Here is a 15,074-nt window from a genome sequence, read left to right as displayed (position 1 = left end):
ACAGACAATCTATCAGCTGCTATTTTAATTTAACCATTTATCTGCTCTCTAAGTGCAATGCACTTAGAAAAAAAAATCTGCCAATAGCAGAACAGTTGAGAGAGATGTCTGACTGCTGGTTTAGTCCCGATCCCACAGGAATTGGGCCTAAACTGACAGTTGGACATCCCCCGAGGGAGTCCCAGATTGGAGAGGTGTAGGCTGGGCTGAGGGGCACCCCCCCAAGTGCACGACTTTTGTGCACTAGGCCTCTAGTAATAATATAGTATCTTAAACTTTACAGAAGACTCTCACATGTATTACTTCACTTGATCTCCACCTTATCTTAATAAATAGCTAGTATATTACTGCAATCATTTTAAGAGGAGAAAGCTAAAGTTCTAAGCCCGTGGTCGGCAAACTGCGGCTCACAAGCCACATGCGTCTCTTTGGCCCCTTGAGTGTGGCTCTTCCTAAGCCTTAGGAGTACCCTAATTAAGTTAATAACAATGGATATCTACATAGTTTAAGTTTAAAAAATTTGGCTCTCAAAAGAAATTTCAATAGTTGTACTGTTGATATTTGGCTCTGTTGACTAATGAGTTTTCCAACCACTGTTCTAAGCAGTTAGTTACTTTATCAAGTAGGAGCAGTGACTGAAAGTGGAATTTCTGATTCTAAGAGTAAAGTCTGACTATAAAGTCCTATATGTATCTTTTATATTTCTGTACAACAAATAGAGACATAATATGATCTAAGTTGAAACAAAAAGTTTGAAATATACTAGGTCTAGATGTTGAGTTGTTCATACATTTAAAATCAGTGATAATAAACTGCTACAAAAACCCAGGCAATTTGAGCTCCATTATTAGTGTCTCGGCTAAGGGGAATATAGTCACATGATAGTCTGAACTGATCAGGTTACATGTCTAGTGTTGGGTTATGTGTTGATGCACTGTATTTGAGAGGCATCATAGGGTGCTGGTCAATGACTACTTTGAAAAACAATAAATGTCCAATACTAAGACTGCATATCTATAAGTCATCAATATTAAATAGAAAAAAAATTTTAGTAAGCATGAAGTTGACCTCTTACAACTCTCAATTATAAACTTTCTTAATGCTATACATCTTTGATAATTCTCTCCCAATCACTTTCTAACTCACATATTTACACAGCAAAGTAATAACTCAAAAATTTATCTTTTGGGTGAATATCCTTCACACTTTGGTTCTTAGGACTGGGATGTAAATTTACTTACGACTATTTTTCTCTTAAATATAGTTTGTGCAAAAGAGATGTTATAGTCTGTAATCAGTTTCAGAGACACAGAGGTGAGAAATATGTATTAATATGGATTGGTGATGCCAGCATGAACTTATAATGACTCAGATTTCAGTATCTGGGTGTTTTTTGTATGACTCCCAGGGTAAAAAAAATGTTCCAATTATGTTTATTTTAACAGCTTGAAAATGTTTTTGTTTTATAAATATTTCACCAAATACACTCATTTGATTTATAGGCAATGTTGCAGTTGCATTTTTATATTATAAGAGTATTGGTCCCTTGTTTTCATCGTCTGACAACTTCTTATTGGAACCTCAAAGTTATGACCATTCTGAAGAGGAGGAAAGAGTCATCTCTTCAGTAATTTCCGTCTCAATTAGCTCAAACCCACCCACATTGTATGAACTTGAAAAAATAACATTTACATTAAGACATATAAAGGTAAGTTGTGACTGGTGACTATTGATTGTGATTGTGAAACATGCAAATAAGTGGACATCTGTACTGTGTCACTTTAATTATATGTAAGTTCTTGAGTATAAAAATACAAATTCAAAATTAAAAGTGTAAAGTGGTTACAACTAATTTTCTATATATTTTTATACTTCCAATGTCCTTTAAACTGCCTAATAAAACCCCAAAAAACTAACATATTTGATTCTCCAAATTAAAGCTATATTTTAGTTTTAGTGTTAAGGACATATATCATTCATTATGGAAGTCTCTGTACCTTTAAGGGATGAATTATAAAAATGTATCAGTGTCAAAGAGATAAATATTACTTGTTTAATGAAGGCAATGTTTGGTTAGTAATTATCATTTAAAATGTTTGTGCAGATTTGGTACTGATTAGAACAAAATCACAACGAAGTTTATAATGTTTCAGAAAGAAATTAGCTGAGACCATTTTACTCTGTTATTGTTATTCTGAATCTTTTTTCAAATTCATATGTAATTGAAACAATACAATAAAAAAAACATGATTAGAAATAATCAAGTACCTAGTTATTTTATGTACCTAAAAATGAATGGGGAAACACAAAGTCATAGATTGCTGCCTTTTTACAGTTTCTTCGGCTCTCAGTAGAATTTCAGCCCTGGAACAAGATTAAAGGACCACTAATGCTCCATTTGGAGAGCCTTGAAGTTGGCCAATTACATTGACATGTTTATGGGAGAGGGAAAGGACTAAAAGAACATATATGCTTGCCCACAATACAAATGTGTCACTATAAATAAAGACATCTAATGTGGAGAGAAACTAAGTGTAGGAAAGTGGAAGAAAATAGCTCACACCTAAACATCGGTAGGCATCATGTTGAGGGAGATAGAAGGAGTGAAATGTTGTATGAACAGAAACTAAACAGATGTTTTGAGATGCTAAATGCAAATGACCCTTTTGACACCAGAAACTAAACACTGTTCTTTTACATAGTCTGACGGTGCTTCTACAGTTTTGTTGGAGGAATGTTTTGGCAGGTGAAAAGATGCCCGGGACAACCTACTTCAATCTCTTTGACACAGCAACAAAACAAATCACACATTTCAACAAAAATTCTTCATTATAATTAATGGAAAAATTTTATTGTTCTAATCTGCCACTTTTATCAAAACTTTTTTTTCACTCAAAGTAATTACCATAATGAAATTTCATCACTTTTCTCTGACAACACTTATGCATGGTTCCTTGTCTCTAATAATAAAACTTTGATCCTATTGTTTTTTCTGAGAAAGTACAAGTTATACATAACACCTTTAGTTTCCTGATTCCCTGAAAATTTGCTCGCAACTTTACCAATGAGTATATACTTCTCCATTGCCCCAGAGGAATATTAGTAATAGTTGTCATAAAAATATTATCCTTATTCTAAGTTACTTTTTAAATAACTCAGTTGATTCTTACAATAGTCCTGTGAGATATGTACTATTATCTCCATCTTGTGAATAAGAAATGAAACTCTGAGAAATTAAATAACTTGCCCGTGGTCACTCAATAACCATCTTGTAGAAATAAGTTTTATACCCATAGTCCTCCTCCATAATCCATGTTTTCAGCAGTTGTAATACTCTTCTGCCCAGTGCTGTTCTCTGAAACCCTCCCCTACCATCCTCTCAAGAAATTATATTTCATTCATGATTTATTCTTCCCTGGATATCTCCACATTGGTGCCAGTGTCTCCACTAACAAATAGGCTCAAGTTTCTGGCTTCCTACCCAAAAGGGACCACACTCTCAGTGTCTCTGTATCTCCTTCATCCAAACTCTAACACCTCTTATTTTAAGTTTCTAAAATAGGTATTATCAATTGACTTTGATCTACGGAAAATTTGGATTTTGTTTTCCTGCACACAACTTCCCCTGTGATACACATACTCCCACAACTATCCATACTCCCATGCTTAGATCAAATTTTAGATCAAATAACTTTTTAATGTGCATATTATCATAATTTAGTGTGTATTGTTCACAATCGAATCATGAGCATGAAACATCTTTCAAGTGTTAGTACATTCCTCTAATTTAGTTGGCTTAGATTTCTATTTAACCACTACTAAGTTGTACCCAAACTTTCTGACAATACTCTATATTTGCTGGCAAATCTTTAAACACGTAAGATTACCTACCAGCTAATTTGATATCCTAGAGACATCCTTCCTCAGCCTCTGTAAACTTGATCTTATCTGGACAGTTTGCTCTTTGGCCTGGACATGGCTTTCACCATCATCCTGAACATGCAACTCACCTGTCTCCTGTATCAGATTCAATGTTTCCCTGGGCCAGTGTTCCCTCTTCCTTAGTTTATTTACACATATAATGAATATTCTTCAGTGGCTCTTGAGAAAAGAATATTGAGGTATATTATCATTACACTTTGATAAATTCCATGACAGAGTTATAAATTGTAAATAATTTTTTTTTCAGATTTTTCTAGACCTTGCTCAGTTGTCTTCTAGCTCTTAAAGTTAACCTGGAGAAGTTGATTACAATTCATAATGTCTCTTTTTCAGACCACAGTCTTTTGTGTATGATCACTTTTTTTTTTCTATCTATAAAGTTTTGAGATCTTATTTTTATTCTGAGAGTTCTGATCTAAGATGAACCTTGGTGTAAGACTTTCTCCATGAATTGCATTAGGCCTAAATGAGCCTGTGTAGTCAGTTCTATGGAACTTTCTAGTATTACATCTTTGGTAATTTCTTCCTTTCCAGTGTCTCTGTTCTCTTCTCCAGCTGCTCCTATTATTGGATTCTTAGACTTCCTAAGCAAGCCTCTAAGGCAGTGGTTCTCAACCTTCTGGCCCTTTAAATACAGTTCCTCATGTTGTGACCCAACCATAAAATTATTTTCGTTGCTACTTCATAACTGTAATGTTGCTACTGTTATGAATCGTAATGTAAATATCTGATATGCAGGATGGTCTTAGGCGACCCCTGTGAAAGGGTCGTTTGACCGCCAAAGGGGTCTTGACCCACAGGTTGAGAACCACTGCACTAAGGTGTTTATTTGTTTTTAAATTTTATTTTCCTTTTTTTTCTGCTAATATTTTTTATTTCAATGTTATTTCACTAAAAACATTATTGCTGTTACCCTGTTTTCACTTACTGGGTTAAATATCTCTCTCTCAGCTACTATTTCTATTTTTTAAAATAACGTTTTCTGCTCCCTATCTTGTGTTGCTCCTGATTTCCCTTGTTTGGCTTGTTGGCCTTTGTGTCCTGCCTTTCATGCCAGAGCTCGTCCTCAGAGGTGTGGTGCTTCATGACTGCCACTGGGATCTAGCACAGGAATTGAGAGATTGAAGAGCACGTGCTGAGGTGGCTGAGGCAGGGGTGTGCTTCAGGAGAGAGTTATCAGGCACGTTTCTACCTTTCCTGAACGTCACTACCTAACAGTCATTTCTCTTGGGTCTGTGAGTTTCACAAAAGGACTCCTTTCAGTCTCATGCCTATGGACAGAAGCTTCTGCAAGAATTAGGAGAAGGAAGAGAACATGGTGAGCGAAGGTGGGAGGTCAGTGTGTAGACAGTCTCTTAACCCATTTTTAAGTGACACTCACCCTCAGCTGACTCTGGTTTCCCAGTTTTAGAGTCCCTCTGTTTTTTCTGGCTTATCTGTTTTCCAACAAGCATGGAGTTGATCATTTTCCTATATGTTTGGGGATGGGGGGACTGGATATGAAGTCAATTTTCTTCACATAGCTTGACCTCTTTGAAGAAATGTTTTGTCATGTCCTTAATTTTAGCTCAGTTACTGTCTCTTCAGACTCAGTCCACTTAAATCGTCCTTTTCACCGGGGCTCAAGCTGTTGATCCAAATGTTGGGTTTAGCTTATATCTCATTAAAGCAATGGTATGATTTTGTGAAAAATCATCTGAGTTTCTATCATTCTGAGGGCAGATGCTTTATCTTTTTAACTAAGAATTTCTGGCTTTGCAACAAAAGCCTATCACCTATTTGATACTCAACTGATATTTTCCTTAATATATAGTTGTCTTAGGTTTGATTCTGTCTTATTCCACTTCCTAATGATTAGTCTTGAATATATTTTTGATACCTCTTGGCCTCTTAACACAATACTTACCTCACAAGGCTCTTTTAAGGGTAAAATTAAATAAAGTACGTGAGAAAGCACCTAGTTAAACTGCAAACTGTTATATAATTATAAGTAGTTTTATTTCTACAAGATACAAGATTAAGGTATTCACCATTCTATTAATAAAACTTATAGTTCATTAGATATTGTGTTATGATTTTTAATATAAATATGTGATAAAGAGAACTACTATTTATTGAACAGCCATCTGATAGTCTATGTGATCAGCCCCTGTCTATCTCTGTTCTTGTCTTCACTCCTTTTTTTTTATCCTCCCCTGAGAATATGCTTATTTTTAGAGAGAGAGGAAGGGAGAGAGAGAGAGAAAAAAAAACACACACACATTGATACGAGAAACATTGATCAGTTGTCTCTCATAGCGCCCCAACTGAGGATCGAAAGCACAACTAGGTATGTGCTTTGAATGGGAATCAAATCCACAACCTTCTGGTGTACCAGACAATGCTCCAACCAACTGAGCCACCCAGGCAGGGCTTCAATACAATTTATCTCATTCATTGTGCACTAACTACACTGGTTTCTACATGCTTCTGGGAGATCCCTGTTCAGTCTCACTTCATAGCTTTCCCATTTTCCATTCCAAGTCTCTGGGACCTTCTGTTCCCCAGTCTCCAGAGCTCATGCTCTCACTACATTAAGGTATTCACTTAGATATAATCTCCTGGGGAAGGCCTCCTCACATGAAACTCCATACCACTTTCTATCTCCTTTCCCTGGGTTATTTTTCTTGTTTAATCATTTCTCATCTCCTCATGAGAATGTAAGGTCAACAATACAAATACTTTTTCTGTTTGTTCAGTGTTGTATTTTTAGAACCCAGGTCAATAATTAATATCTATTGTATAAATATCACATAATTATGAGTGTCATGCACTCTTCCAAATGATACATACATGATCTAATTTGATAATAAATCATTTTCACAACAATTTTGTGACACAGGGTTGATAAAATATGGCATTGTTGCAATGTTAACTTCAATTTTCCCATATAAAAGCATCCTTCATTCATTAGCATTGATTTATGCTTCAGTTTTTAGACATGGTTTTAATTATATTGATATGCAAATGGTATTTTAAATATTACAAAGTGATGCCATATGTGTAACTTTTTCTCTTTTTTCCATCAGTAAAATGTCTCTTTTTCAGACCACAGATAAGTATAGGAGTCAATGTGCATTTTGGAACTACTCCCCTGACACCATGAATGGCAGCTGGTCCTTAGAGGGCTGTGAGCTAACGTACTCCAATGAGACCCACACTTCTTGCAGCTGTAATCATCTGACACATTTTGCCATTTTGATGTCTTCTGGCACTTCCATTGTAAGGCAACTTTCTACTTCATATTTATAAATCACCATGTGTTCTTTTTGTGTCATTTAAGAGAATAATTACTTCTTATATATTTTCTTTGGGTGTAAATAGCATATTTCATTAATGGATGAAACTCCAACATTATCTTTTTATAGTCTTTGTTTCTGTTTTTCTTACCTGCCTTCTATGACATATCTAGACTGAATTTTAACTTATTTTTAGTCTAGGACTTATCTAGTCTGTAAATATGTAGTAGATTGTTAAATATTGATGCATTGAATCTTTGTTTTCAATGGCCCCTTTAAAGGCCACTTATAGATTTTAATGTATACTGGACTTTAAGAATTTTTGGCTTTGTATACAAAGTTTATTCTTACAATAAAATGTAGTTAAAATATTTGATACCTGGTCAATAAGAATTAGCACATTCATAACTAATATCATGTTTTAATAGAATCCCACAAGATTTTTAAACATGAAAAATCTCTCTAAGGTGAATAGCTTTAGAATGTGCATGTTATATCAGTAATATCTTGCATTTATATTACATAATATTTTATATATTGGCTTGATAATCTTAATTAGATTATAGGTTCATTTTCACATAAACACATACAAATAAATCTTCCTAACCATAATGTCAGTCATAAAGATGCTTTCTTTTTCTGAATGTTAAGTAAGCAAAGAAACTTCTATTCTGTATATAAAATATTAATATTCATCTAGTTGTAATAAAACCAACCTTTCTCATTTCAAAATCTCTCAACTATACTTGACACTATATGTTCAGCATTTCTAATACCTTTGTTAATGTGTTTTAGATGAATGGCTGCATAGCAATAAGAATTGGTCTTACCACTGATAAATTTGTTTTAATTAACCATGTTCACATTACAATAATGAATTACCATTCTAATATCATGAAACTGATGATGATAACAGTACTAAACCATATACTAATATATACTATGCCTAGAAAAAAATCACTAATTATAGAACTATTAAAGTGCCTCATGATTTATATCACATTCCTTTGAATATTGAGCATTTTCAAGTCATCTAAATGCACATTTGTATTTTTACAGTCTAAGGACATTTTGATTAATGTTTCACCAAAAATGAAAGTTCATTATATGGTGTAGTTCCTTTGACAAGTTACTGAGTTATTCTCTTAACAGCTTTATTATTATTTTCCCTTAGGGTATCAAAGATTATAATATTCTTACAAGGATCACTCAACTAGGAATAATAATTTCTTTGATTTGCCTGTCCATATGCATTTTTACCTTCTGGTTCTTTAGTGAAATTCAAAGCACCAGGACTACAATTCATAAAAATCTCTGTTGTAACCTATTCCTTGCTGAACTTGTTTTTCTGGTTGGGATCAATACAAATTCTAATAAGGTATGTAAATCTCCTTTACTCTCTATTTTTATTTTCTAAATGTGTAGTTCCCTATGTATATATGTCATAGAAACATGAATTATAATTAAGGGTTTAATGGGCAAACACAATGTATACTTTGTCCTTAAGTCTTTTCTAAGTTTAATAATGCTAACATATCTAAGCAACCTGCCTATCCATTTCATTAACTAAAATGTCCTTCATTATGAGGAACTATTGGGACAAATGAAAACTTTGCCACAAAATAAAGAAACAGCCTTTTTGTTTTGTTTTGATTTTACATGGGCATTAAACAAAGGCAGGAGGATAAAACTGGAAATAAAGTTTCTCTTAACACAGGGACTGAACATAAAAGCAGCAATGGTTCATAGGTTGAAATGTGATAAATCGGATCTGCCTAGTTACTACACTTTATTAACTATCCACTGCCCATTTTCACCATTATTGACGGAGGGCCTTATAGTTTTCCGTATTGTGTTTAGTCTGGGTCCTCCTTGAGACAGACACTAAAATAGAATTAAACATGTAATGCTTTTATTAGATGAAATGACTATGAGAGAAAATCAGAAGAGAGAGACTTGGAGAGCCATCAGACTATGATGCAGGTCTGATCCTGAATGAAGGAGAGAGGAAAGCAAGTGGGGTGGGTAGAAGCATCTTACCCAGCAGTGCAGTTGTTGTTGTTGTTGTTGTTGTTGTTGTTCTTCTTCTTCTTCTTCTTTTTCTTCCTTCTCCTCCTTCTCCTTCTCCTTCTCCTTCTCCTTCTCCTTCTCCTTCTCCTTCTCCCTCTCCTTCTCCCTCTCCCTCTCCCTCTCCCCCTCCCCCTCCCCCCCCTCCCCCTCCCCCTTCTTCTTCTTCTTCTTCTTCTTCTTCTTCTTCTTCTTCTTCTTCTTCTTCTTCTTCTTCTTCTTCTTCTTCTTCTTCTTCTTCTTCTTCTTTTAATCTAGAAATGAATTTCAGTCTCCATTTTTTTAGTTGTGTCCCATACCAGCAGTGCATTCTAAAGAAACTCCATTTTTTTAGTTGTGTCCCATACCAGCAGTGCATTCTAAAGAAAGTTTAGCATGGTTGTTCTGGACTCCTTTCAGAAGACCTTGAGCCAAAGTCACATGACAAAGAATCCTTTGTTTCTCAGAGAACAGGAACATCTTAAAAGCCTGCTGTGCCAGGTCATTGGCTGGCAGCAGCACAGGGGAAATATAAGCACAGCAATGGTTTTTCTAGTGCAGCATCTGGAGCCCCAGGCCAGCTGCTCTTCCTGCAGGTGGAGCCTGGAGAAGTGCATTGTCATGGCCACAGTGCCAGCTGCTTTTTATAATTACTTTATATCTATCATTGAAGTTTGGCTTATAGAAATAACAAAAGAAGTAGCTACACACTTCTGTATTAATAGAACTAATACAATGGAGACTAGAGAAATGCATTGTCATGGCCATGGAGCCAGCTGCACTTCCTGCAGGTGGAGCCTGGAGAAGTGCATTGTCATGCCAAGGAACATGAAATTGTCTCCAATTCTCCATTGTTTCTAGAAATCTTTCAAATATTAAACTAACCATTGGCTATCCAGGTTTTCTTCTGAAATAGATGTGGAAAAGCATCTATTTTAAATAGTATACATTAGGCATGTCTGGTGTTTGTTTGTTTGTTTGTTTTGCAGTGGTAGTCAGGACACCTCTCAATTTTATATATTTATTCTTATAAAGTGTTTATTTTTCATTCTATTTCATCTAACAAATTCTTCCCATTTTCAAGCCATATTTCAGATCCCATGCCCTCACTAAAGTGGTTCCCAAATTTTCATTGCCAGTGATCCCTCTGTCCCCAACCTTACATAGTACTCTCCAATGTATTTTAGTATACAGTCTCATTTATGCTTGAATGATACTGTTTTAATTAATGCAATATATATATATAAAAGCCTACATGACCGAACGACCGAAAAACTGTTTGGCCAGTTGCTATGATGCACTTTGACCACCAGGGGGCAGACGCTCAATGTAGGAGCTGCCCCCTGGTGGTCAGTGCACTCCCACAGTGGGAGCACCCCAAGCTGACTGACGGGTGCCAGACACCAGGCTCATGGCTGGTGAGCGTAGGTGTGGAAATGTGAGTCCCTCCTGCCTCCACAGCAGTGCTCTACCGGGCAGCACAGTGGCAGGCACAGAGGGGCCGGAATGAGTGGAAGCAGTGCGGCTCCTGGCCCAGGCTTGGGCTCCTTGCTGGCCACCTGCTGGTTAGCATACTACCACATCCCCTGAGCAGCCCCAGATTGTGACAAGGTGCAGGCCAGGCAGAGGGACCCCACCTGTGCATGAATCTGTGCACCAGGCTTCAAATAGGTATATAAGTATGTGTTATGTTATCTCTCCTAAAATAGATTGTATTAGTTTTGTTAATACAGAAGTGTGTAGCTACTTCTTTTGTTATTTCTAACAAAAGTAATTACTAATAAATAATATTTAACTGGAATCATCTCAAATTTACCTGGCAATCTTATAACTTAAAGTGATTCTTCAATGGATATTTTGTAAAATATATCATCATTTGCTTTATAAATTCAATGTTTGACACTTAATCAAGATATTATGGTTTGTTTAGCATAGTATTAGAAATAATTTTTATTCTTTGAGCCTGAATAAAATAGAGTGAAGGCATCCCCAAAACAGAAATCAACTTAAATCAAAATATATTCACTAAGACATCATGGTTTACATGTAAATTCACAATTTGTCATTTTGCACATAATGTAAATGTATAACTAACTCTCTGGACAAGGACAGTAACTTAATTCTATCACAGGATCGGTGAATATTTTACATTGATGAAGCACAGTTCTTTCAAGTCAGCTGTAAATGGTACATCTTAAAAAGCTGACACTTGCCAGGAATATTTTAATGTGATCAGGCATTATATAAAGTGGCATGATTTACAGAGAAAGTCATGATTTTGTGATACAGTAATGTTTAAGCAAACATTTCTTATGTGCCTTTTTTCTTTCTTTCTTTCTTTTCTTGGTTTCTAGCTCTTTTGTTCGATCATTGCTGGTCTGCTGCATTACTTCTTTTTAGCTGCCTTTGCATGGATGTGCATTGAAGGCATCCACCTCTATCTCATTGTTGTTGGAGTTATCTACAACAAGGGATTTCTGCACAAGAATTTTTATATCTTTGGCTATCTCAGCCCAGCTGTGGTGGTTGGATTTTCAGCATCATTAGGATATAGATATTATGGCACCACCAAAGTGTAAGTTAAGATGATCTTAAAGCATTTGAAATATAATTCTAAATATGCTTTGTATATCACTGAAATTTTTGTTTTGGTAAAGTACATACAAGCACATTCATAGATTTTTATCTACTATTTACTTTTCAGGTGTTGGCTTAGCACAGAAAACAACTTTATTTGGAGTTTCATAGGACCAGCATGTCTAATCATCCTTGTACGTATATTTAAAATTGTTGCTAGAGTTAAAACAAAAAAAGTGATAAAGAGGGCTTAAAATTTTCGGCCATTAGGCATTATTCTGAGGGGGGAAAAATGTATTTGAGCATTTTAAGTATATCACGTATTAACATTTAAATATATTGTATCCCTATGAGAAAAATTAATATGCATCTTAAATACAAATCTATTACAATCATTTACCCCTCCTGGGGGAGGATATATTTCTGTATAAGATATAGAAAAAAAAAAAACATTTCCTACTTATCAGTAGTATCGCAGCATACCTCAATACCTAGAATGTTCCAACCAGCTGATAATCTGGCATTTCACATGTGTTTGTTACTTTATATTTTATCGCTGATCAGTGAACTTTGAAGATTAGACTGTCATCTTTATAGTGTTATCATCCTGTGTACCCTGTTATCATGAAAGTGATTTTACACTAAATTGCGACATCTGAGGCAAGAACCCTCTATTTCTCATGAGCAGACAAGTCATACTGATAGTCCTATTTCAGCTAGAAAGAGGGCCTTTTAATTCTTATCAGAAGTGGTTTCAAACCTACAAATGTGGCAGGTGTTATATGTTCCATTCTAAATAAAAACATTTTTATATGTCTCAGGAGCATTTTTAAAGGCTGTAAGTTTTCAAAGCCATTCTGAATATAATAGTCTGTCAATGAATCTGGGAGGTCAGGCAAGGCTCCAGGATGAAATGAATTGTCGGAGGAGTTATGACCATATTTTGGACAACTTTGTCCCATATGTTTTGACCATAAGCTAACTAGCTAATTTTTTTAAAAAAAAATTTTCCCTCTCACTATTTCCCCATGTTTTTTATTATTATGAGGAAGCTGCTAAATGGAGAAACTTGAAATACAAAGCAGAGAATTTCCATCAAGGTTTATTTTTTAATGATGGGGATGAAATAAAATGCAGTCAGACACTACATTTGTTTCATTGTCACATAAAATTGTTTATCATTTTCACAACAAATCTAGTAATATAAAAAGAAACCATTGACTAGATTTTAGCTAAAATTATTTGAGTTAGTGTATTATAGTATCCCATTCACATATTTTCATATGTCATCCTGATATGAGGATTTTGTGTGAAGACATGTTGTATGTATTCTAATTTTACTGAATCACTCTACAGAATGGACTATCTCTGACATTTTTTCATACAAGTGAAAGTTCTGTGGAACAGTGATTCTTGTAGTTTAGATGAAAAGTAGAAAGTTAGAAAGTATACTGAAAACAGGAAAAATAGCAGTCTATCTAAAGTAAAAAAGAGAAAGTGTTCCCTGATTTTTTTTTTGCTTCTGCTTATATAAAGGAAAAAACAAAAACCTGTGTATTATTTTATAGTAAAGTCTGCAGACTTTAGATGGGCTTATCTAAAAATGAGTCTTGCAGACTTTCGCAGAAACCTAAATGAACAATGTCACACTGTCCTAGTTTGGGATTAATGAACCAATTTCTCTTTCATACAGTTTTGGTATGTAATTATTCCTTTCAACCAGAGGGTCAAGCTACTTAAGAAATGTATCAGTTTTACTCTAAAATTGTTTATCATTTGTATTATCTTTAAAAACTGCAGAAATTCCTTAAATAATTACTGGATTGAAGTGAATTCATTCACTCTAGTTGTTCCTGACTTTCTGTGCTAATGCTGGCTTTTTTCATTCTCATTTTTCTTTTCTTCATACTGTTATTATTACTAGTACTACTGCTATTATACTGCTGTATAACAGAAAAGTCAGGCGAAACTTTTCTGACAGTCCTAAAACAGTATCAGTTCAAAGATTAAAGAAAAGAAATTTTGAGTGCCAGGCATTTGGAAAAGAGCCACCGCAGGTTGGGTGGCTTCCCATGGGCCTTACAGAGAGACTGTAGGAACACCTCTAGCCTAGGAAGAGGACTGGAGAGAGGGGCCCCAGGCTAGTGGCTCAGAGTTAGGAGTCCTTGGCCTTTGGGAGAGAATAATATTCTCTATGAAAAAGTTTTCTCTGCCTGTGAGAAGAAAGTTAGGTGCTCCCCTTTCTCCTAAAGACAAGCTGGGGAGGCACATTCAAAAGATTTGTAGAAAATGGAATCAGAAATGGTAAAACTATCATCCTGATCACACATTGAATGCTAGTGTGACTCTGGAATTTTCATGATGAGCACATTCTTTATGGGAGCTTGACCTTTGTCCCTTGACCGTGGACCAAACGTGAATATAAAGACTAGACCCGCTTTCCTTTGGAGTTTCTTGCAAGCTGCATTCTTACTGGAGTTTCCCTTGAAAGCAGGGAAGGATAGGATTATTATATAGCCTGCCCAGGAATAAAATGATGGGGAACACACAAAGCTATTAACTGTTCTGTACATACAGAAAAGTTAGAGAAGTGGAGAGAAGTTGTAGGGCTGCCCAGAAGGTTGCCAGGTCAAGTGAAGTTATGTACAACTAAAATAATGGGTTGAATAGAGATGACGTTAAATGGTGACGTGGCTGCCCTTCTCTGAAGAATAGAAGGAGCCAAGATGTAAAGGAAATACTATAAACATCAAGACAATCACATTTACTGTCTAAGTGGAAGTCATCACATAAGCCAAGATTACCAGCAGTAATGAGAACCAAAATAAACCAAAGTGATGCCATGAAGCTTCCTCCATCACCAAGAGGTGAATAGAGCCTTCTAGCCCCCAAAAGCAGAGGAGTTGAGCTTTGAAGAAACAGTCTTCACACTCATCTACACAGATCTACTTCTTGAAAATCATCATTCTATGATTGGGAATATACTAGTAGATAAGGATGTCAAGCCCTATCACTAAGTTTACCATGCTTATTGGGTGTGGATATGATGGGAAAACAAAACAAACTAATATATATTATCCCAAATCACTGTAGTATTAATGCAGAGAAAACAAAACAAATGACAAAGAACAATATATAATGAAATATAAGTGATACTGATTCAATATGGAGAGATTAATGTGATATAATAATCATTCAAGGAAACTTCACTGAGAGGGAGGGACTTGTTTG

General features: G+C 35.4%; 1 protein-coding gene across 3 annotated transcripts in view; it reads left to right on the top strand.

The window, feature by feature from the left end:
- ADGRL4 (adhesion G protein-coupled receptor L4) overlaps nt 1–15,074 on the top strand; it is a 95,175-nt gene that overhangs the window by 55,287 nt on the left and 24,814 nt on the right. For 2 of the 3 annotated variants that reach the window (XM_014453562.2, XM_023751766.1), the window contains 5 exons: nt 1,503–1,708; nt 7,030–7,203; nt 8,395–8,598; nt 11,621–11,841; nt 11,971–12,037. In XM_014453562.2, coding sequence (XP_014309048.1) covers nt 1,503–1,708; nt 7,030–7,203; nt 8,395–8,598; nt 11,621–11,841; nt 11,971–12,037 — 872 coding nt within the window. The remainder of the gene's footprint in view (nt 1–1,502; nt 1,709–7,029; nt 7,204–8,394; nt 8,599–11,620; nt 11,842–11,970; nt 12,038–15,074) is intronic. The other variant, XM_023751765.1, reaches the window with a different exon arrangement.

This window comes from Myotis lucifugus, unplaced genomic scaffold (assembly GCF_000147115.1).
Source record: "Myotis lucifugus unplaced genomic scaffold, Myoluc2.0 scaffold_25, whole genome shotgun sequence".
Taxonomy (NCBI): Eukaryota; Metazoa; Chordata; class Mammalia; order Chiroptera; family Vespertilionidae; genus Myotis; species Myotis lucifugus.
Note: the sequence above shows the minus strand (reverse complement) of the source record. Positions and strands in the feature narration are given on the sequence as shown.